Here is a 25,778-nt window from a genome sequence, read left to right on the forward strand (position 1 = left end):
CAAAGCTGATGACGGGGTCTTGTGGTAAGTCTGCGCCCCTAGATATCTCAAAGTTCTCCAACCTTCTCCCATGTGCCTTCCGAGCACGCCCAGAGTCTCCATCAGTAGCACCCCCCGAGATCATATGAATCATTCATCTCGTAGAGTGGTTATCCTCATTCATTCCTCTCCTTGGTTTGACGGGCTTCTGAGGGACATCTTGACCTTGACCTTCCACTCTCTGCTCCCCGACCCTCTGATTCATCCATGGAGGGCCTTGACCATGCCTAGGGGATGGGCGAGACCTCTATCGACTCCCTGATGAGGATCTTTCTCGTCTGTCCCGTGAAGGCAATCTAGCACTGCTCTCAACCCTTTGTGAGTTCTCCCACCTCTTCTCGGGCTCCTTTACCTCCAACGCCTTGTCACGACTCCTATCCAAAGGAATATAGGATGAGAATTGTCCTCCGATCCTAGCTTTATCCTCATCCCTCTCCCCCGCACATCTCTTCCGATCTCCTCTTTCCGCTCCCTCAACCCTACTTCCCCCAGGCCACTGCTCCATCCTCCTATGCCGTTGGGCATTTTCTAGATTTACATACTTTTCCGCCCGAGCTAAAAGATCATCATATCTCGACGGAGGCTTCTTGACCAGCGATTTGAAAAACTCTCCTCTCCTCAATCCCTGTGTGAAGGCACTTATCATGATGTCTGGGTAACCGCTGGTATTTTCAGCGCTGCACTGTTGAAACGCTGGGCAAATTCTCGCAACGTTTCAGCCTCTTGTTTTTTCATCACGAACAGGCTCAAATAGTTTTTCTGGTGCCTCTTGCTGCTAGAGAGTCGGTGCAAGAAAGGCGTAAAAAATCCTCAAAAGACTGTATGGAGTTTGGCTGCATGGTATTAAACTATTGTTGGGCTGACCTCACCAGCGTGCCCAGGAACACCCTACACCTGACCCTATCTGAATAATGATGTAACAAGGCCGCATTTTCAAATCTCCCCAAGTACTCCTCGAGATCAGTATGTCCATCGTATTCTCCCACATCCGACTGTCGAAAATTTGGAGGAAGCCCTTCTTCTAAAATGGCGAATGAAAAAGGACTCCCTCTCTTAGGTGGCGGCGCTCTGCTTCCCAACTGCTGCGTCAACATCCGTATTTCCTTTCACATCTCTCCCATCTCAATATTCTCCCCACTTGGGAGGGATTGTGTCTCTTCAACCCTGCTTTGGTGGCCCTCAGCATTTTTTTCTCGCTCCTGACGAGTGGCCTATTTTTCAGCAGGCCTCGTCTACTGTCTGGGTAATGAATCGGCCCAATTGTTCCAGGGTAAAGTTCCCCACGTTCAAATTGGGAGAGGGTTGCTCGGCCTCGGTCTCGTGAAGAGGCTATTTGGATCTTGTCTCCTGACGAGGTTGTTCGGCTCTTGTCTCTTGATGAAGTTCTTCCTGCCTCGTCTCAAGACGTGGTTGTTCCTGTCTCATTTCAACATAAGATTGTTCGGGTCCCATTTGAAGACACGACGATGCTGTGTTAGTTCTTCTGCTCCCTCTCCTACCTGCCATCTCTACGTCTCAGCTCAAATTTCCCACAGACGGCGCCAAGTGATACTCACGGGAAATTTAGGGTCCGATTCCAGCAAGTGTCACTAGTCCAGACGTATGTTTCGAATTTGCCCTGAGCATGAAATCACGAAGAAGACCGTTAGAAGGGGGCGAGAGGGTGTCCCGGCATAGCCCCTCCGACGCTCTAGTCAGAGATTGAGAATATATGGGGAGAGCAGCTAAGGGTACTGCCGAAAAACAATACAGTGAATGTGAAATCAAACACTAAAACCTGATATTTATAAGAGAATACCTGGGTTCTTGATGGGCCTGTCTTCCATTTGGGCTAAAGATGGACCAGTGGTAGTGAGTCCATCCATGAGGTATCAGCCCGAGACAAAATAGTTAAAAAATATTGTAATTAATTTTTACCCCAACTCATTTAAATATTTATTATTAATAATCTAATAATTTATCAATAGAAAGTAGACCCGGACGTGTGATATAATGAATAAAATAAATAAATCCAGCAAAAAGGACAGCTCTGGGTACAGCCGTACAGAATCGGTTCTCGTCCAATTTTCTTCATTTTCAAACTTTTTTCGCACTCTATTCTTTACGCTTTTCACGCAACATTTTTCTGTCTCTCTCGCTACAGGGCACCCATTTCTTCCTCCTTCAACTCCCTGTCTTATATCTGCTGTGCTGTGGAGGAAGCCTTGGATTTGATTATGTACGATCTTCTCATTCTTATTTGTTCGATTTATGATCATGTTTCTTTGTGATCTTCTGTTTCTTGATTTTATGTTAGATCGAATTTCTGCTTCCCATTTATGTGAATTCAGCTACCCATTTCTCTCCTTTTTTTGATTGTTCATATTCTGAAACACTTTTCTCTATTGGGTTTTGATGTTTAATTGTGTTGGTATTAAATATCATTTAAAGTTGCAAAATGGTAGCTCTGGATTTCATTGAATATGGTCTGTTTCTTTCTTACCATGGATTTCCATTTATCATGAAGTTGGGGTCTTCAGTTTCTTGATTGTGTTATAGATCTATTTTCTGCCACCTATCTATATGAATTCAGCTGCCCACCTCTCCAATTCTTGATTATTTGATTCAATCAAAGCATATGTATATGCATGAAAATACTCTTTTTAATCAGTTTAATTTTATTAATGTATCGAACCACTGAAAGTTGCGAAAGGATTATTCTAAATTTCATTAGTTGTGTTCTTGATTTTGGTATCAAGGATTTTCTGTTCAATGTACGTAAAAATTTGGATCTTTAGCTTGTTGATTGAATGTTAGATCTGATTTCTGCTGCTGTTTATCTGAATTCAGCTACCATTAGTGCAACGTTCTTGTTCGGTAATATTTTTATTATCAAATTTATCCTGATGAAACGAAGAGAAGCAATGCAAATTGGGAAGGATTCAAATTCTTAAGTGGTTGATATTTCACATTCCTTATCTTTGAAGTTCTTATTGTAAATGCTGTGACAAGAAAGAATGGCTGTTGCACTCTTGGTAAACGATTGGTTATTTACCTTTTGACAGCCAGGCATTAATTTGGGAAGGGTTTCAAATTTGGCTTCCTAGTTCAAGGCTCAAATGAAGAAGGCTTTTGGTCAAACCGTTCGTGACATGTAAGATTTGTTGTTTTAGCTTTGAATTTGTTGCATGATTTAAACTATGCATTCCACATTATACATTGTTGCTTTGTTTGTTTCTGGAATAGATTGTCTTTTTCACTTTTTAACTTATTTTTTGTTTTTTCGGTGTTTGATTTATGTATGGATTGGAGTCTAATATTATGTTAATATGACTGGTTTTTTCATTATCAAGCGTGAGCAATGGTCCGCTTTTTGTAATTAATATCTTCTATTAATATTATATTGTAATCTTGTTTCCTATTAAAAAATATTTATTTTGCACTGATTGGTTCCAACTGTTTGATATAATATTCTGGTTTGGTTTTGATAACAAATTCTTCTTGTCCATGTTTTTTATGTGATCATGCAGCAAGAGAGAGGTTAATAAAAAAGTTCTTAAAGTTCCTTCTGTTGAACAAAAGGTATTTATATCTTTTTCAATTCATATTTGTCATTAAAGAACTAAAAAAACCAGTTTTTTGTCTTTTTTGTACCCGTTTTCACGGGGTGTTGGGCTTTGGTTTTCAGGTTCTTGATGCTACTAGCAATGAGCCTTGGGGCCCTCATGGACTGCTTCTTTCTGATATTGCACAGGGAACAAGAAACTAGTGAGTCCTAGAAGTGTTAGCTTATCTTGAGCTCATTTACAATTGCCCAAAAGCTCAGGAGCTTTTATTGTATATTTATTATATATTTAAAGGTTACTGAAAGCAATTATTATCTAAATAAATAGTGATACGAAATTTTTTTAGCTTGTTTTGTGATGTATTATTATAATAGTAAACTAATTTTGAATTATATGATATATAACAAAATAAAAATCTAGGTTGTAAATGGCGAGAGGGGGTGGCAAGGCGGTCGGTGACCGCCTACCGTGTAGAGGCCCGAAATTCGTACTTGAAAAATTGCGGAAAAATTTAAAATTTTCTTTTAAACTAAGTAATATGCCTCATTCATAAATTAAACTGATAAGAGGTTTAATGTTCAACATAGCAGCGGAAGTAAATGTCTGTTTTGAAACAACAAATTTAAAATAAGCAATCGCGATAAAAATGTTTGATCATAAAAATGGTAAATGAACTGAAGCATAAGGTCCTCGGGTTCCTACTACTGCCGACCCAAGATGGCTCACTAGTCCCCGCCCTCAGTCCCGACCTCATCAGTACCTACAACAATCAAGTCTAGTGAGTCTAAAGACTCAACATGCATATATCGTAGAAAACAAGTAAATATATCATAAAATTTCATGCCATTTAAAGATATCAATATCGTAAAGTGTAACGTGGAAATCGTGTCATGAATAATTATAAATACGTGCATAACTGAACTGAAAATCGTAAGTGGAATGTTTGCTCGATAGAGCCCTGTCATGAAATAGCATATAATAATTTTTCTGTTGAGAATATGTTCTACGCAAGTGGCCCATAACGTGAAATGAATCGTCTGATCAGACTAAACCACAATATAATGGGAGGTAGAGATCTACCAATACATGAACATGATAAGCTGCAATCCCATGAACGTGAAGTGGCCACAAGCAATATCGCATATATCTCAAAAATGAACATTTTATATTTTTATGCACGTAATATAATTAAAAATCTTGTATTATTTTACCGAATGGGTTGGATCGTTCCCAGGCTCGCTGCGACCTAATTCTAGCATGAAAAATATGCGAATGATAAAACTTGACCAAAACTTCGTAATTGAATAAAAAAAACGAGACAATTACGCCCAATGACTTAGTATTTAATCATGACTCCGTGCCAACCCGAACCAATACCGAACCAACACCGAACCATCATTTAGTCATGATTAAAATACACCTAAAATGATGACATAATGCTCTTAAAATTACAGTACTGGAAATTTGTGGAATGGAGGCCAAAAACATGAAACGCTCTTTCGAGAGTCATTTTGGCACATTGCACCATAAATTCTCGTACGACCTCTACACTTAACCGAATCATGATCGGCCAAAAACATGACCTTTCTAACTCGATGAGGCACTGTCCAGTCCAAGACCATAGGCTAATAGCCAACCAAGAACTCAAACGAGCCTCTGCACCGGAGCACCAACTTGCTGTAAAAAATACAGCAGCAGCGCTTACGCTCGCATGCTTCGTTTTCGAGACTATCGGCCATTGGGGCTTGAACCACCGACCAGAGCCTCTTACCAACATCCTAAGGTATGGTTTGAACCATGGCTAAGGGCCCTAGGCCAGCCACAATCCAAACAACACCGGAACAACCCGAAACTCTTCACCCGAGAACGCATATGCACGCGTGGGGTGTTGCAATTGTTCTTGCATTCATGCACCATTCCAGTGGCCATTTGATTGACCATGGCATGATTTAGACATCAAGAGGTATGGTATGAACCATGGCTAAGGGCTAAAAAGCCAACCAAGATCCACACCACCCCTAAAATTCGAGACTTACACTTGCAGAAAAATGAAGGGATCGAAGGGGCTTGTCTTGTTTCGTTTGAAACCGATGCAACCATGGACCAAGCCTTGAAAGGCCGACAATATCTCGTCTTAGACATAACAAGGAGATGTTCTAACCATGGCTATAGCCCCTAGGGCAGCCAAGATCAGAATCATCCCCCCCTTGACAGCAAAACAGAAAAATCGAGACCCAATATGACACTAAGGGAGAGTTGCTATCCATTCGCGTTGCCGGGGGGTGTGGGGAGTGAAACTAACGGACTAACACCTTTCTAGCACATCCTATATCATGTCTATAAGCAGCCTTGAGCCCCTGGATGTCGAGCCAAACCTGAAACCACAACACAAACAAGAACCGTGAAGGCATAGAGGAAAGGGCCGAAAAATCTGCACATAATTTTCTTGTGTAGTTGCTGAAAAATTTCGGTTTTTGCTATACAAATCATGCATATGTGATGTTGAAAAATAATAATATGACTTGATTGAAGAGCAAGGGAAAATATAAGCATGCCTTGGATTTTTGTTTTGAAAGAAAACAAACGATTACGACGACGCGGCGCGGCGGAAACGGAGTGTTCTTCTTTTGTTTCTACTTTTCTCTCTTGTTTTTCCCTCTTGCAAGTCACGATTTTTGGGAGGTTTTTGCTACTGAAATTTTCGGTGGAATGAGGAGGGAGGAAGGCTAGGAGATGAAGGGAATGATTGCAAGATAAAAAGGGAGAAAATAATCTTGCTATCCTAGATATTTGCTTGATAGGAAATAATATCATATCAAGGGATATGAAGGATATTTTGGCGGTGTGTTGGCCGATTTTGCTAGATAATACAAGGGAGGAAATTGCTTAATTGTTTAATTATTGATGATTTAAAAGTGGGGGAAATTATCTACTACGAAAAGATTAAGGAAATGAAGCACATGGTGAGTTGCCAAATCAAAAATTGAATCTTTTAAAATGAGGTGGCCGAAATCTTCATGTCCAATAAGGGTAGAAAATTGCTTAATTAATAAATTACTTGGTGATTAAAAGATGAGGGATTATCTAACAAAAATGGATAAGGAAAGAATCAAGGGAAATGAGTTGTCAAATATTTTAAATCTTCCAAAGGTGATGACCGATTTTTCTCTTTTAAAATGGGGTGGAATATTGCTTAATTATTGAATTTTAACTCATTAAAGTTTTAAACATTAATTATGTATTTTTAGTGAATTACTAAATTAGTTTAGGATATGCATTATCTTGCATGCATAGCTAAATCTTTAAATTAAATTACCAACATGTTAAATTACAATTTCTTAAATAAAATAAGCCTAGATTAACTTATCTCAATTGGTCATATATTTTAACTTAGGCTTTTAATTAAATTATTGAACATAAAAGGCTTATTTACTACTTATCTCCTAATTAATTAAATAATTCCTTAAACTTACTTTTTCATTAAAATAACTTATTCTTTATCTTAAATTAATTCTAGAAATGTTTTCTTAATATTAGATTTTATCTCAATACTCCAACTCCAGTCCGGCCTCACTTATTTAACTGAAAAGATAACAATTAAACTACTGCATAAAAGAATTAACTTTAAAGAAAAGAATTTAAATCCTCATGCAATGAAATCATTTTAAATTTAAATACTAGAAATTATGCATGGCTTATACGTAGTCTGATCTACGAGTTCTAAGTTGAATTTTTTCAAGTAATTTTTATAGATAATCATGCGATATAATCACAAATAGTCATAATTTTTTATGTAAAATTTGCAATTAAATAATGTTTAAGCACAAAGAAGCTTCATACAATATAATATCGTCTAGATAATGTGCAATTAATAAAGATTCATCATCGTATTAATATTCAACAATAAATCAATAATAAAATAATAATAGGCAAAAAAATTTGATTTTTGAAATCACAAAATCTGAAATATTATAAAAAAAATATGATAAATAATAAATATGCAATGCCTAACATAAATATTATGACTGCTGGCGGCGGCTGGCGGCGGCGGGCAGCGGGTGACAGACTGTGTGTGGTGGTTGAGACTTGAGAGTTTAGAGTGAAAACCAAAAATAAAATAAAGAAAGTGGATGTGCTAGAGTTTTGATATTTAAATTTAGTTGATTTTGACTAGGTTTTTAAAATTATTGATCAGGTTTTTAAAATTCACTACAACTTAAAAAGCCTGACTGCGCACCTCGCTCGTCTGCTCGCCACCTCGCCCGTCTGCTCGCCGCCTCGATCCGCCTCCCTAACGCCGTTTAGCTTGGGCCGCCTAAAACACTCGCCTCATGCATAGGCGGTGCCTAGGCGGCCGCCATTTAGAACACTGATAAAAATTAAACCTGATCTCAAGCTAGGCCCGATCTGGTTCCTCTATTTTGAGCCTGATCTCAAACCCTTGGAAATTGAGCTTGTTGGCTCAACTTGGTTAGCTTTACTATGGAGTCCTTTTAAGTTAAACAATTAATACTTTGTAATGCTGTTTTTCTTTTTGACAAAATACTCATTTTTAAATTCACGCAGTCATGAATACCAGATGATTACGAGGGTACTCTGGAAGCGTATCAACGATACTGGGATAAACTGGCGACATGTATACAAAGTAAGCTTTTCTTACCATACTTCTTGTCTGCTGTACTCTGTGACTGACTTGAATTTTGTTGTTTACATACCCAGTTCCTTTTGATACATTTTACGGAAAATTCTTTGATCCTTTTTGCCTATTATTTAATATCAAAAGTCCATTTTAAGAATTTCAATTTCAAGTTACTTAGACGTCTTTCTTGTGTTGATGCGTGACCTCCTTTTTGGCATGATGTTGTTACATTTTTTGAGGTGCTGTTGTAACGTACCGTATTTTGAACTACTTGATATTTGCGGAAAAATAAAAATTTTCTTACATAAGAAATAAACTCTTAAATTTCGATTTAAAATAAACTGTTCATCCAAAAATAATTGAAATAAAAAGATCGTAAATAAAGTTTGCTAAAACACTTGTTTAAACATCGTAACCCAAAACATGACATCAGAGTAATAAAATTTGTCGTGCGTGAAATCTTAAAAACATTGGGCGGTCCTCGGGTTTAGCCTCCCACTCAGTCCAAGCCAGCTCACTGGTCCGCACCCCTCGTCTCCTCAAAGTCATCCTCATCTGCATCGATCAAGTCTAGTGAGTCTAAAACTCAACACGTATAAACTGGGCATAACAAGTACTACGTAGTAAAACCACATGCAATCTTTAAAATAGAGCGTACATATTTGAAACTTGAACATGCGTGTAAAAGCTTGAACTAACATGCATAACATAGATGCCATACCGTGAAACTTTTCTGAAACATACTTGCAATATACATACTTGAACATACGTGAACTTCATCATTTTGCGTAGAGATATGTTTCAAAGCAAGTGACCTATACATAAATACGCCTGATCAGACTAAACCACAGTACTAGGCTGACAGGGAAGATCCACTGCCACATACATGAGATCCTCGTTCATGCTTTAACGGGTTGATTGGTCCCTGGTCATGCTTTACCGCTTTCCAATCTCATACATAGTTTGGTCATAAGACATTTAGCATATCTCAAAAACTTAAAAATATTTTTTTTTTGCACGTCGAACATACTTACATGGCGTTGAGGGATTCGTTGGATCTCGCTTGAGATCGTTGCTGCACATACTAACATGAGTTCAAACCTTAACTTTCATAGCTTAGACGTAGATACTCGTGCTCACCACCGAAGTAATTAAATAGCTTATGGCATTCTAGATCACTTGGGACTTGACATCGTTTAATCATCGTACCAGACCAAGACATCGAACACCAAAACAATCAACATACTTTTCCCAAAAAAAGAAGTACACGGACCCCGTGCCCAGGTCCGGCTACGGGTCCGTGTAGGCTCTGTAATCTATGCCCGAAAAGAAGTAAGGACACGGACCCCATGTCAGGGTCCGTCTAAGGGTCAGTGTAGGCTCTGTGTGTTGACACTCCGAAGGAAACAAGGGCACGACCCCGTGTAAGGGTCCGGCCCCGGGTCCGTGTACTTGCGGGAGAAGCAAACCAACGAGAATTTATGTGCTTTTGATTTAGTCTCCCCAAATCGATCCGACCTTGAAACAACACCTCGAGAACCATCCTAGGATACTATAGCACTGAATCAAGCCTATACAAATGCCCCAAAACAACAACGCATCACAAGCAACACAACAAATCTGTGAACACGACAATTGACACCAAAGACATTCCTACGACTTCTAATTCCACCCGGTGTCTAATGACACGAAACGAAACATCAACAATCATCCCAACATCATTCTCGATATACCTAAACGCAGCAGCGATCACCCGTTGACCCCTAACGAAGCCTGCAACAATAAAACTTCAAGAACACATCAAGAACGTATTTTTCGGAAAAAAACGCAGTTTGAGCAGTCCCACGAAAACGATCATAACTCACTCAATTCTTATCCAAATATTTCGAATTTTATATCGAATCGAAGGTATCAAAAAGTTCTACGTTTCATATGTTTTTCTAGAAAATCGACCGAAAGTCACAGTAATTAAAAAGACAGCAAATTCTATTTTTGAGATCCAAAAACCGTTTCAAAAGTGATCCAACAATATTTGCTCAAACTCTTACATAACATATACATGGTTTTCATACAATAAACATCAAAATTATTACTATGACAAGATCGATGTAGAAACGAAAGAATATACATGCTTTTTGATTATTCGATTTGAAATACCGAAACGACGATACCGAACTGAGAACGGTGCGAGGATTGATCTGGGACGAACGTGGAATGATTTTCTTTGAAGAAAAGTAACAAAAATTGATGGATTCCTTGAAGAGGGAGGGGCGGCTGCTACTTAGACTTAGAACCCTAATTTTCTCTCAAAATATGAAGTGGAACAAACATAATGAAGTGTGTGTGCAGGTCGTGTATAGGTGTGTGTGAAAGTGTGTGTGTGCGTAAGTTTTGTGTGGGGAAAATAGCTTAATTAAAATAATTAAATGCCTAATTAGGGGATAATCATGCAAGGATAAGTAATTAATAATAAAATAATACTAATCTAATACTAACTTTTCTAACACCTCTACTTTAATATAAAATGCACAAGTGACACATCTTTAAAAGTTTAAAACTCATAAAATCACTTAATAATTAAATTAGTTTTTAAAAATGCTAAAACTTAATAAATTATTTAAAATGCCTCATTCTTAACTTAAAATAAAATACCACGTTTTAAATTGCCAAAATCGTCGCCGGTCTCATTTCCTCGATCCCGCATCGAATAATCGCCTGATACATGAAACTCAAGAAAACATTTAACGTACATCACATAAACATAAATAATTTAAAATAATGCAAATTAAATAGATCATGCATCGCTATAAATCATTTTAAACTTAAATAAAAAATTTGACAATTTAATAATTGTATGGGTTTTACGTGTACTGATTTTTGGGCTTTATAGTTCCTCCCCCACTTATATAAATTTTGTCCTTGAAATTAAGTCTTACCAAACAACTCCGGGTAGCGATTTCTCATCTCTGCCTCGGTCTCCCAAGTTGTCTAGTCCACTGATTGATTCAGCCATCGGACTTTGACCAACTTGGTCACTTTGTTCCGAAGTCTCCGTTCCTGTCGGCCTAGGATATGGACAGGTTTTTCCTCATATGACAGATCTGGAGTCCATGCAATGGCTCAAAACTCAAAACGTGCGAAGGATTCGCTAGGTACTTCCTCAGCATCGAGACGTGGAACACATTGTGTACATCGGCCAGATTCGGCGGTAGGGCTACACGATAAGCTAGTGTCTCAACTCTGTCAAGAATCTCGAACGGTCCAATAAATTTCGGACTAAGCTTGCCTCTCTTCCCAAACCTCATAACACCCTTCATAGGTGCTATCTTTACGAAAACGTGATCACCTACGGCATACTCAAGATCCCTTCTCCTCTTGTCAGCATAACTCTTTTGACGACTCTGGGCGGTCTTCATCCTGTCTCAGATCTTGGCCACCACGTCTGCAGTCTGCTGAACAATCTCTGGACCAAGTTCTGATCTCTCACCAACTTCATCCCAATGAATCGGTGATTTGCACTTCCTCCCGTATAGTGCCTCGTAAGGAGCCATACCTGTAGATGATTGAAAACTGTTGTTGTAGGTAAACTCCACTAGAGGTAGCTTCGATTCTCAATTCCCATGGAAATTGATCACACAGGCTCGCAACAAATCCTCCAAAACCTGAATCACTCGATTAGACTGGTCATCTGTCTGAGGGTGGAAAGCTGTACTGAATAGCAACTTCGTCCTCATGGCTGCGTGCAAACTCTTCGAAAAGGACGATGTGAACCTCGGGTCCCTGTCGGAGACAATAGAAACTGGGATTCCGTGCAATCGAACTATTTCCCTGATATAGAGCTCTGTATACTTCCTCCCGTGTAGTGCCTCGTAAGGAGCCATACCTATAGATGATTGAAAACTATTGTTGTAGGTAAACTCCCTTAGAGGTAGCTTCGATTCCCAATTCCCATGGAAATCGATCACACAGGCTTACAACAAATCCTCCAAAATCTGAATCACTCGCTCAGACTGGCCATCTGTCTGAGGGTGAAAAGCTGTACTGAATAGTAACTTCGTCCCCATGGCTGCGTGCAAACTCTTCCAAAAGGACGATGTGAACCTCGGGTCCCTGTCGGAGACAATAGAAACTGGGATTTTGTGCAATCGAACTATCTCCCTGATATAGAGCTTCGTATACTGCGGCATGGAGAAAGTTGTCTTCACTGGCAAGAAGTGTGCCGAGTTAGTAAGTCGATCCACTATAACCCAAATGGCATTGGATACTCTGACTGACCTCGGCAAACCAACAACGAAGTCCATGGTGATATTCTCCCATTTTCACTCGGGGATAGGGAGTGGCTGGAGCATTCCTGCTGGCCTCTGATGCTCTGCCTTCACTTGTTGACAAGTGAGGTATTCAGACACAAATCGGCGGATGTCTCTCTTCATACCTGGCCACCAATACTGAATCTGCAAATCCTTGTATATCCTGGTACCTACTGGGTGGATGGAATATGGAGATGTATGTGCCTCTGTCAGAATATCCTCCCTGATCGAATCAACACTAGGCACCCTTATTCTACCTTTGTACCTCACAATACCATCGGACACTGTATAGAGCACACTGCCCTTGGCTTTATCCTTCAGCCTCCATTTCTGCAACTGTTCATCTGAAGGCTGACCTTGACGGATTCGGTCAAACAAAGAAGACTGAACTGTCAGATTAGACAACTTAGGAGTCTACCCTTAGGATAAAACTCTAACCCAAATCTCTGAATCTCTGACTGAAGAGATCTCTGCACTGACAACTGTGCTACGACTGCAACTTTTCTACTGAAGGCGTCTGCCACAACATTAGCTTTCCCCGGATGGTAGCTAATTTCACAATCGTAGTCTTTTACCAACTCCAAGCACCGTCTTTGTCTCATATTCAATTCTTTCTGCGTGAAGAAATACTTAAGACTCTTGTGATCATTGAATATCTGGCATTTCTTGCCATAAAAATAGTGTCTCCATATCTTCAACACAAAGACAACTGCAGCTAACTCAAGATCACGAGTCGGGTAGTTCTTCTCATGCACATTCAACTGCCTGGATGCTGCATCAACACTGCGCCTAACCCGAGTTTACATGCATCGGTGTACAACACGAAATTGCCTTGCCCTGCTGGCATGGCTAACACTGGCGCTGAAATAGAAGCTTGCTTCAAAGTATCAAAACTCTTCTGGCACTCATCACTCCATACGAATTTAGCATTCTTTTTAGTCAATGAAGTGAGTGGCAGTGCTATCGAAGAAAATCCCTGAATAAATTTCCTGTAGTAGCCTGTTAGGCCTAGGAAATTGCGGAACTCTGACGCAATCATCGGCTCAATCCATTCCTTAACTGCTGCTACCTTAGCTGGATCCACCTCGATACCGCTGCTGGATATTATATGACCCAAAAATGCTACCTTCTCCAACCAAAATTCACACTTACTGAATTTTCAAACAACTTGCGACTCTGCAAGACCTGCAAAATTGAACCCAAATGCTGAACATGCTCCTCATGGCTCTCGAGTAAATAAGAATATCGTCAATGAATACTATGACAAACTGGTCTAGGTAGGGCTGAAATACTCGACTCATGAGGTCCATAAAAATTGCTGGAGCATTCGTCAGTCCGAACGGCATCACTAAGAACTCGTAATGTCCATATCTGGTTCTGAAGGCTGTCTTATGAACATCTGCATCTTTCACCTTCAGCTGGTGATACCCCGACCGAAGATCTATCTTAGAGAACACCGTGGCTCTCTGCAACTGATCGAACAAGTCCTCGAGCTTAGGAACTGGGTATTTATTCTTGATCGTTACCTTGTTCGGTTCTCGGTAATTGATACACAGCCTCATGCTCCCGTCTTTTTTCTTCACAAAGAGCACTGGTGCGCCCCATGGTGAGAAACTAGGGCGGATGAATTCTTTGTCTAGAAGCTCCTGAATGTGCTGCTTGAGCTCTAACATCTCCGCTGGAGCTAGACGGTACGGTGCCTTAGAGATTGGCACGGTGCCGGCACAAGGTCAATTGAAAACTCCACCACTCTCTCTGGTGGAAGGCCTGTGACATCATCCGGAAAGACGTCGGGAAAATTTCTGACTACTGGTACATCAGCCATTGACGGAGTGGGTACGTCAGGTGCAGATACAATACTGGCCAAAAAAGCCTGACAACCCTTGTGCATAAGTCTCCGCGCCTGCATTCAAGAGATCATGCGAGGGAAACTCCTCCATCTCGCTGGCTCGATGAGAAACTGTTCCATGCCCAACGGTCATATCAACACTGACCTTTTCTGGAAATCGATAAGAACTATGTTCTTCGTCAGCCAGTCCATTCTCAAAATGATATCAAATTTTGGCATCGACAACACGATCAGATCGGCATACACTAGGTGGCCCTGCAGTTCAAGATCGAGGTCTCTGACCACGCCAGTAGCTGATAATTCTTCCCCTGGTGGGACTGTCACTGAATAGCTCACGTCGAGTCCAATATACTTGACGTCTAGATGATTGGCGAACGCCTCTGAGATAAAAGAGTGGGTGGCCTCTGAATCTATCATGGCCTTCGTGACGACTCTTTTTATAAAAATATTCCTGAGAGACGATAGCACAACACAGAACTTATATCCTAAAAATTCTAATCTTAACCTCAAGCACAGTAGAAATCTTTACACCCAGTCACCAAAACACTAACTAACGCACTAAAATCCCAAAATCAAATTCAAAACATGCATGGAAAAATAATATGGTGCTTAACTAAATGAGTTTACCGGTCAATAATGTCGTGTCTGGGTTCGCCTCCGGAGCATGCATGGCGAATACCCTTCCCTGAGTCGGCTTCCTCCACTGTGGGCACTCCTTTAACATGTGATCGCTGGCCCCGCACTTAAAGCACTTGCCTGATCCGTATAGACATTGTCTCGGATGCTGGCGGTGGCACTTCGGGCACACCGGGTACTCACCCGGCCTCCGGGGAACCTTCTGCTGTGGAACAAGACCCTTGCCCTTCGGTGGTCCCGGAAATGGCTTCTTCCCTGGCTGCCCTTGGTAAGGCCTCTTGAATTAAGGTCGCTGTTGCTGCTGCTGCGGTGCCTGATAGGGCCTCTTGCCCTGCCTGTCAACCTCGATCTCTCTCTGGTCTTGCTTTGCCGCCAAGGCTTTAGACATGGCAACAACATACTTAGTCGAACTAGCAACCCTCTCATCACGACGCAATATTGGCCGCAAACCAACCATGAAATGCCTCAGCTTCCCCTGGGCATCATTAGCTATCAGGGGCACAAAGTGACACCCCCTTTCAAACTTCCTGACAAAGTCTGCCACGCTGCTGTCTCCCTGTCGTAGCGTCATGAACTCCCTAGTCAATTTAGATCGTACTTCCTCAGTGAAGTACTTGGAGTAGAATACCTCCTTAAACCGATTCCACGTCAGTGTTTGCAAGTTCACTGACACCGATGCACTATCCCACCATAGTCTGGCATCCCCTATCAGAAGAAATGTGGTACACCCGACTCTATCTGCATCTTGCAGTTCCATAAAAGTGAAAATCACCTCAATGGACTTAATCCATCCTTCAGCTATCATCGGGTCAGTAGTCCCCGAGAACTCCTTAGGATTCATCCTCCTAAACCTTTCGTACACAGCCTCTGGCCTGGGCCTCGCCCCCGTGTCCCTTGCCGCCTGTGTCCCCGCAAACTGTGCGAAGAACTAAGTCATACCTGCAAGCATCTGTGTCTGCATATCTGGCGGTGGAGGAGGAGGAGCGTCTCTCCCCTCCTCTCGAGCCTCTCTGTCCTCATCCCTTGCTTCCCGGTTAATCATGCGTCTAGGAGGCATACTGATCCAACAATTTACCCAACACGTAAACCCAATGTTCATGAATATAATATCAACATCATACTATGCACGTAATTTGAACTTGAAACATGGACATGCTGAAATCATGACTTAATGCTTAATACATGGAATAATTCAAAACCTTAATACTTACAGACTTGAGGTGTGACTTCGTGAGCTTCTCACAACTGGCAGTAGGCGTAACCCTTTACAAGAACGCCGCTTTGATTCCAACTGTAACGTAACGTATTTTGAACTACTCGAAATTTGTGGAAAAATAAAAATTTTCTTACATAAGAAATAAACTTTCAAATTTCGATTTAAAATAAACTGTTCATCCAAAAATAGTTGCAATAAAAAGATCGTAAATAAAGTTTGCTAAAACACTTGTTTAAACATCGTAACCCAAAACATGATATCAGAGTAATAAAATTTGTCGTGCATGAAATCTTAAAAACATTGGGCGGTCCTCGGGTTTAGCCTCCCACTCAGTCCAAGCAAGCTCACTGGTCCGCACCCCTCGTCTCCTCAAAGTCATCCTCACCTGCATCGATCAAGTCTAGTGAGTCTAAAGACTCAACACGTATAAACTGGGCATAACAAGTACTACGTAGTAAAACCACATGCAATCTTTAAAATAGAGCGTACATATTTGAAACTTGAACATGCGTGTAAAAGCTTGAACTAACATGCATAACATAGACGTGCCATACCGTGAAACTTTTCTGAAACATACTTGCAATATACATACTTGAACATACGTGAACTTCATCATTTTGCGTAGAGATATGTTTCAAAGCAAGTGACCTATACATAAATATGCCTGATCAGACTAAACCACAGTACTAGGCTGACAGGGAAGATCCATTGCCACATACATGAGATCCCCGTTCATGCTTTAACGGGTGGATTAGTCCCTAGTCATGCTTTACCGCTTTCCAATCCTGATCTTAACTCGGTCATGCTTTACCGGGGTGGATTGGTCCCTGGTCATGCTTTACCACTTTCCAATCCCATATATAGTTTGGTCATAAGACATTTAGCATATCTCAAAAACTTAAAAATATTTCATTTTGCACGTCTAACATACTTACATGGCGTTGAGGGGTTCGTTAGATCTCGCTTGGGGTCGTTGCTGCACATACTAACATGAGTTCAACCCTTAACTTTCATAGCTTAGATGTAGGTACTCGTGCTCACCACCGAAGTAATTAAATAGCTTATGACATTCTAGATCACTCGGGACTTGACCTCGTTTAATCATCGTACCAGACCAAGACATCGAACCCCAAAACAGTCAACATACTTTTCCCAAAAAAAGAAGTACACGGACCCCGTGCCCAGGTCTGGCTATGGGTCTGTGTAGGCTCTGTAATCTATGCCCGAAAAGAAGCAAGGACACGGACCCCGTGTCAGGGTCCGTCTAAGGGTCCGTGTAGGCTCTGTGTGTTGACACTCCGAAGAAAACAAGGGCACGGACCCCGTGTAAGGGTCCGGCCCCGGGTCCGTGTACCTGCGGGAGAAGCAAACCAACGAGAATTTATGTGCTTGTCACTTAGTCTCCCCAACTCGATCATTCCGACCTTGAAGCAACACCTCGAGACCCATCCTAGGATACTATAGCACTGAATCAAGCCTATACAAATGCCCCAAAACAACTACGCATCAAAAGCAACACAACAAATCCGTGAACACGACAATTGACACCAAAGGTATTCCAACGATTTCTAATTCCACCCGGTGCCTAATGACACGAAACGAAACATCAACAATCATCCCAACATCATTCTCGACGTACCTAAACGTAGCAGCGATCACCCATCGAACCCCAACGAAGCCTGCAACAATAAAACTATCGAGAATAATAATATCACATTCTATTCCCAATTCAACACTGAATCTAATCAATCTGAATTTAATTCAAAATCAACGGCATAACGGAACAGTCTGAATATCCCCGTCAATACAATCTCAACAGATATTAATTACAAATCATAACTCATGTCCAATACCATCTGAAATCAGTTCACAATCCAAATCTGTCCAATTTTCAATCAATATAATCAGAAAATTATAACAATTTCATAATCAATCTGTTATTTGATGTGACTTCGATTCTACGATGTATAATATTTCCAGAACACATAATACTGATCAAATAATAATTCTTCCAACATCATAATTTCAAATGATAACAGAACCTAATAAAACTTACGTCGAGTTGTAGCTGTCGATGAGAGGGTCACAGCACTACGTCCGGATTTAAAATCGGATCGCCGAATCGCACAAATTCACGAAGCTAATATCAAATGAAATTTAAAGTTTTCCCCTGAACCTTGTCTCGTTTTCTTTGCTGGGATATTGAATTAAATTTACCAATTTATATATATCTCATGCATGGTGTGACAAGTGTCCACTCAAGTGCTAATTGCACTTTAGCCCCTGAAATCTTCACTATTTGCAATTTGGTCCTCACAACTCTTTTTAATTCCATTTCAATCCTAATTAATTACAAAAACCGTGGAATCTAATTTATCATTCCAAAATTCGTAAATTAAATAATCTCGGATTAAAATGCTAAAATCTCGGGCCTTACAATTCTCCCTCTCTGAGACATGATTTCGTCCTCGAAATCGTAGGTAGTCAAATCATATCAGATAAGAAGATAACAGAAGCTAAAATAAAAGACTCACATCAGTTAAATAACTCTGGGAATTCCTGTCTCATATCTGATTCAGTCTCCCAAGTTGTTTCCTAAATGCCTGACGAGTCCACTGGATTTTCACAAGAGGAATAATCTTTGTTCTGAGTTGTTTTTCTTTACGATCAATAATCTGGATTGGTTTCTCGATGTAACTCAGAGATTCATCAAGTTCCGCCTCGTCTGGCTGAATAATGTGAGAATCATCATGGCGATACTTCCGCAGCATAGATACATGAAAGACATCATGTATTCCAGATAGAGAAGGCGGTAATGCGAGTCGATAGGCACGATCTCCTATCTTCTCGAGAATCTCGTACGGCCGAATATATCGTGGAGACAGCTTCCCTTTCTTGCCAAATCTGACAACTCCTCTGAAAGGTGAAATTTTTAAAAATACTCGGTCTCCTGCCTCAAATACCAACGGTCTACGTCGAACATTGACATATTTGGCTTGTCTGTCTAGAGCTGTCTTCATTCTCTTCTGAATCAGCTTTACTTTTTCTGTCATATCTCTAATCATATCAGGTCCAAACTCAGGTACCTCAGAGATATCATCCCAATACAGAGGGGATCTGCACTTCTTACCGTACAATGCTTCAAACAGAGCCATCTCAATACTCGTCTAATAGTTGTTGTTGTACGAAAACTCACAAAGTGGCAATGCATCTTGCCAACTAGTGCTAAAATCAAGCACTATAGCTCTCAGCATATCTTTCAGTGTCTGGATAGTCCGCTCTGACTGTCCGTCGGTCTGTGGATGATATGCGGTACTCAGATATAACTTCGTACCTAGAGCCTGCTGCAAATTCTGCCAAAAGTGCGAAGTAAACCGAGGATCACGGTCTGATACAATCGACTTCGGCACTCCGTGCAATCTGACCACTTCTCTGACATAGATTTCTGCCATTTGGTCATATCTGTACGTCATCTGATATGGAATGAAGCATGCTGATTTGGTCAATCTGTCAATCACGACCCAAATCGCATCACAACCTCTGAAGGAACGTGGTAACTGCGTCACGAAGTCCATGAAAATGTGATCTCATTTCCATTCAGGAATCGATAAACTGTGCAGTAGACCTCCTGGTTTCTTTCTTTCCGCTTTCACCTGTTGGCAATTCAGACACTTCAATACAGACTCTGTCATATCTGAGCTCACCTGTTTCTACCAAAATCGGTCTTTTCAATTTATCATACATTTTTCTACCATCAGGATAAATGCTAAATCAATTACTGTACATATATGACACTACCTGTTGTTTCAAATCTGAAACATATGGCACAATAAATCAGTTGTTCATATACAATTCAGTATCACATACCTGATATTCTGATCGATGCCCTGCTCTGACTATCGATATCGAGTTCTGTACATTCTGATCAACTTCATGAACGGCTTGAATTCTCAAAATCAGTTCTGATTCGGCTTGCACAATATCGAGTCTCAACTGTTTACAATCTGTCTCAAATACCGATTCAGAAAAATAACAATTCTCAATCAGATTCAACACAACAGTCATATACAATAGCCTGCAAAATCATGCAACTGCAAATATCTGACACTGTCATTAATCTCGGCCAACTGATCACGGCCTCACTGTACTCAAATCAACAGATCTATCGTCTTCCGATGTCACATACTCTGAATACAATCTGTCTCAGTCCAGATTCACATCTCAGCAGTTTCTGTATATCACATCTTAGTTCTCAGAATATTCAACAAAATCAATCATATTCTTCCAATATATCAGAATATCACAGCTAACACAAGCATAGAATCATCAAAATATTTCTGAATACAGAGTTAATCAACTCATAAACATAGCTGATACACCCCAACGATAAACACTCAATCAGAGGCAACTCTTGGCCAGTAATCTTCAAACTAATTTTTCAATTCTTTCAGTTCCATCGGTGCCATTCTGTACAAAGTTCTAAAGAAAAGAAACTGTACCTGGTATCAAGTCAAGGCGGACATCAATCTCCCTGACTGAAGGCAAACCCGGAATATCATCTGGAAACAATAGCAACACTCATGCCATTGGTAAATCAGCCAAGAATAGACTCGATTTCAATAAATCAACTGAGTACATAAGGAGTCCCTCCGCTCCTTTCGATAATCATCGAGTCAGAAATAATACGGATGTCAAAGGAATTCTAAATCTAGATTCCTTACCGTACAATGTTCACTCTTCGGCCATGTCAGGTCCGAATCTTACCATTTTCTAGGATCGGTCAGTAGTAGCTCTGTACTTGGTCAACATATCATATCAATGATTCGGTCAGGGAATATGAACGTACGACCATCTAGCTGAGGAGAGTATATGGAAGACTGTTGCGTTCTTATTCAACCGGGATTCCTAGATCAGAGAAGAGTCGAGTCAGAGATTAAGAGTCATAGAGTGTGATTTACAGCTTTATATTGATTCATGTTTTCAGATTTTGATACATGTTATTGATAACTGTTATATGCTTTTATATATGTTTATATGATTTCATGTATATGTTGTTTATACTGGGAATTACATTTTCATTGGTGTTGTCCGGCTGTTGTTGTGTTTGTATGTCTGCATGACAACAGGTGAAACATGATCAAGGTCGAGAAGAGGATGAGAGATCAAGATTAGAGTGGAGATCCGAACTTAGAAATAGATTTGATTTTCAGCACTTGATGTAGTTGTTGAACACTAGTTGATTTGAATATATTTTGTACAAGACTTGTAATTTTACTCTTGATGTTTATATAAGATGGATTATCATATGTTGCGCACTTATATCTTTTAAAAAAAATTAGACCCAATACAATTAATTGATCCACTTAATCCCAGAAGATGAATTGAGTTCGGGTCCCCACAACAGGTGGTATAAGAGCAGTAGGTTCCTTAGATTGACTTAGATGAGAGTGAGCGTGGTAGATTGAGTTTTCTTTCCTTTATTTTGTGATGACAGCATGTTTTACTGCCTTGAAAATACATGTTTACTCGATTATCTGATTTGATTAGAAACGTGTACTATTGGGAAATGAATCAGAACCGATTCTGGTTCAGCAGTAAGATGATCGGAGGAGGACTGAAACAGATTGGTTGTATTTGGTTACTAATCCTTTTGATAATCAGATATGCCTCCTCGAAGAATCCCAGAACAGGGTAGTACCTCGACTAATCCAATGGATGTTACAGCGACACCCATGGAAACACTGCTGAAGAGATTTCAATCGTTCAAACCACCGACTTTGAAAGGCACAGAGAATTCTGTTGACTGTGAGAGTTGGCTAGATGATATTGAGATGCTGTTTGATTCCTTGGATTACACAGATGAACGAAGAGTTAGATTGATTGTGCATCAATTGCATGATGTTGCGAAGAATTGGTGGCTCACGACCAAGAGGGCTTTGGAGCACCGAGGTACAGTTATTACTTGGAAGATCGTTAAGACTGAATTTTATCAAAGATTTTTCTCAGTATCGTACAAGAAATACAAGGGTGCAGGGTTTGCCAATCTGAGACAGGGTCAATTGAATATAGAAGAATATGTGGCCAAGTTCTCTACCTTGTTGCAATTTGCTCCTTATGTTGCTGAGAATGATGAAGCAGTTGCTGATCAATTCATCAATGGGCTGAATCCTGATATCTTTACACTAGTAAATGTCGGGCGACCAAATAACTTTTCTGATGCTTCGAACAGAGCCAAAGGAGTAGAAGCAGGTTTGATTAGACAGAAGGGAGCTTCGTATTTCGCTCCAGCACCAAAACAGCCACAACCTTCAGTCTCATTCCACCAACCCCCTCCTAGATTTGACAGTGGTCGTAGAAGCAGTGGGAAGAAAGATCATTTGAAAGCCCGAGGAAGACAGTTTAAGAGGCCTGGTAGTAGTTCATCTAGCTCCAGTGGTTCACGAAAGAGCCAGAGTTTTACAGAGGTCTATTGCAAAACTTGTGGAGGGAGACATCCCACAGAGCAATGCCACGGAATGTTTGGTAGTTGCAATATCTGTCGACAGCAAGGACATTTTGCTAGAGTCTGTCCACAACGAAGTTCTCAACGATCCCAGGGAGGAGAATCATCTGGATCAGTGGCTCAGACTGATAGAAGATCATCAGCTGTTCACTCCTTCCAACCGTCACCTGCTACTCAGTCACAGCAGAGGCTAGGAGGAAGCCAGACTGTTAGCCAGCCTCCGAGACAACAAGCCAGAGTATTTGCATTGACTGAAGAACATGCCCAGGAAGCATCAGATGATGTTGTTGCTGGTAACTGTTTTTGTAACACCTCTGACCGATTTTATAAAATAACACAGCGGAAAATTAAAAATTTACTTAGAGGGAAGAAGGATTTAAAATTTTCTTGACATAAAATATTTACAATCAAAAGTAGATACATGATCAATCAAGTGTTGCATCAAAATACAAAATATCATTTTTGATCATGTCAAAATGCTAGCAAAATATCTTCTTCCTTCCATCTCTTGTATGCATATGACCCCGACTCCGATCAACGTCCTGGCTCGTCGCTCTTATCTGCATCACATGAATAACTGAAATGAGTATAAAACTCAGCAAGTGGAACTCTTACATAACAATCTGTACATATCATACTCTGTCAAACATGGCTTTGAAATCATTAAATACTATCTAACTCTTTAAACATGAATACTATAGTAGAACATGAACATAACGATGGTATTACTCTTTTCTCTAGTCGATTGATATTTCAATAGTATCTCTGTCTCTGTACCATATCCCATCGATATAAATCGATACTCTGTTGGGATATAAGCCTATGGTCGTTGATTAGCTAATTGCATGCAATCTCTTACTATCTCTTTATCAATCCAATAAATAATTTTGAACTCTCTCTTTGGCATTAAATCAAATACTTTAAATACTCTATTCTCTTGCATTCTCTTTTGCACAATTGAGACATAAAAATGCCTCTAATATACAACAAAGTGTATCAATACATAACATGAATCAAATGGAAGGGAATAGCATTTTAAAACCATTGAAATACAATACATATACTTCATGTGAGCACAAGGAATGAATTCCACTTACAACCAATGGAAAGCTTGATTCTAATCTCTTGGTACAAATCCTACAAAAATAAACCATGTATTGAACCATCAACAACTTAATAGTCAATTAACCATACCATCAAATCCATAAAACCAACACAATCACAATTTCCATAACTTCCCCCTACACCACAACCCAAAAATAACTAAACCACAAGCTTACCTTAGCTCCTTGAACCAACAATGATCTTGTTCTCATTTCAAATACCCAACAAGATGCTTGAATCAAAGAAATGAAAGAGGGAATAAGAACCCTAGCTCTCCGTTGTGCTGAATTTTCGAGAAGAGTAGAGAGAAATGAGGGAAATAAGAGAAAAGTGAAGTCTCCACCGATTTTATACCTTAAAACACCAAAAACACGTTTTTAAAATATCGCTGGCCGCCCGGGCGAACATTATTTTCCACTCAGGCGCTCACGGCCAAAACACAATATTTTCGAACAAGGCCCGCCCGGGCGGACATTTATTCCCGCTCGGGAAAGCTCTGCGCGCAGCCACTTCAAAGATCGCTTTTGAAACGCCTCTTCCCTTAGGAATTAGGAAAAGTGGAAAACAGCAAAGTTGTAGCTCTATGTCTTGGCTTGCATCTCCAACTGGCCTCATATCATTTGAAGGTCTGAACAAAAAGTTATGCTAAATCTCCCAACATGTGTCACTGGAGGAACAACGAAACACATGACACACTTCGGGGCACTTTTGGATTATCTTCCACAATGATTTGAACAAAACCCAAAACAGGAAAGTTATAGCCTTATGTCTTATCTTTCTAACGGAAGTAGCCTCACCTCATTTGGATCAATATATAAATTATCATGAATTTAATCGTAATGCCGCTTTAGCACTACACGTCATCTATAACCAACCATACTATAAATCATAAATCGAAACTCTTAACATCCAAACTATACTTAAACTTGACCAAGTAGTCAATAAACGTGTGAAATCTTAAACCGTACTGTTCACCAGGCTTGGATATTACAATCTCCCCTCCTTAAACAAATTTCGTCCTCGAAATTGACGTTACTGCGCAAAAAGCTCAGGATACTTTACTTTCATCTCATCCTCTGGTTCCCACGTGGCTTCTTCAATCAATTGATTCTTCCAAAGGACTTTAACAATGCCGATCTCTTTGTTTCTCAATACTTTAACTTTGTGATCCAGTATCTGGACTGGAATCTCTTGATACGTCAAATTCGGTGTCAAATCCAATGGCTCGTGACGAAGAACATGGGAAGGATTCGCAATATACTTCCTGAGCATGGAGACATGAAAAACATTATGAACTCTATCAAGATCTGGCGGTAAGGCTAACCTGTAAGCTCGATCACCAACTTTGTCCAAGATCTCAAATGGGCCAATAAACCTTGGACTCAACTTTCCCTTTTTGCCAAACCGCATCACACCTTTAAGAGGTGCAATCTTCAAGAACACGTGATCACTAACCTCAAACTGCAACGGCCTTCGCCTTACATCAGCATAACTCTTCTGTCTTGATTGTGTTGTCCTCATCTTTTCTTGAATAACAGCAACAACATCAGCTGTCTGTTGGACCAACTCTGGACCCAACATCTTTCTCTCACCAATCTCGTCCCAATACAAGGGGGATCTACATTTTTTGCCATAAAGTGCTTCATACGGTGCCATGCCAATCGTCGTCTGGTAACTGTTATTGTACGTGAATTCAACAAGAGGCAATTTGGATTCCCAACTACCAGGATAGTTGATAGTACAAGCTCTGAGCATATCCTCTAAAATCTTAATAACTCTCTCTGATTGACCGTCGCTATGAGGATGATATGTTGTACTGAATCCTAACCGTGTACCCAAGGCTCTGTGCAAACTCTTCCAAAACTCTGAAGTAAATCTAGGGTCACGATCAAACACAATCGACACAGGAACACCATGAAGTCTAACAATCTCTGCTATGTA

The 25,778-nt window shown here is 40.2% G+C and overlaps 1 protein-coding gene across 4 annotated transcripts; it reads left to right on the top strand.

Annotated features, from left to right (window-relative positions):
* Positions 1–2,101: 2,101 nt before the first annotated feature.
* LOC142550824 (clathrin interactor EPSIN 2-like) lies at positions 2,102–8,328 on the top strand. 4 transcript variants are annotated; one of them, XM_075659877.1, is made up of 6 exons: positions 2,113–2,257; positions 2,869–2,975; positions 3,088–3,172; positions 3,549–3,600; positions 3,707–3,786; positions 8,151–8,328. In XM_075659877.1, the coding sequence occupies exons 3-6, from the start codon at positions 3,138–3,140 to the stop codon at positions 8,311–8,313; spliced, it is 330 nt and encodes a 109-aa protein (XP_075515992.1). In that variant the 5' UTR covers positions 2,113–2,257; positions 2,869–2,975; positions 3,088–3,137; the 3' UTR covers positions 8,314–8,328. The 4 variants fall into 4 exon arrangements, with proteins under 4 accessions (XP_075515991.1, XP_075515993.1, XP_075515992.1 ...); XM_075659875.1 differs by having other exon boundaries at positions 2,114–2,257; positions 3,084–3,172; XM_075659876.1 differs by lacking the exon at positions 2,869–2,975 and having other exon boundaries at positions 2,102–2,257; positions 3,084–3,172.
* The last annotated feature ends 17,450 nt before the right edge of the window (positions 8,329–25,778 follow it).

Source organism: Primulina tabacum, chromosome 7 (assembly GCF_025594145.1).
Source record: "Primulina tabacum isolate GXHZ01 chromosome 7, ASM2559414v2, whole genome shotgun sequence".
In the NCBI taxonomy this organism is placed as follows: Eukaryota; Viridiplantae; Streptophyta; class Magnoliopsida; order Lamiales; family Gesneriaceae; genus Primulina; species Primulina tabacum.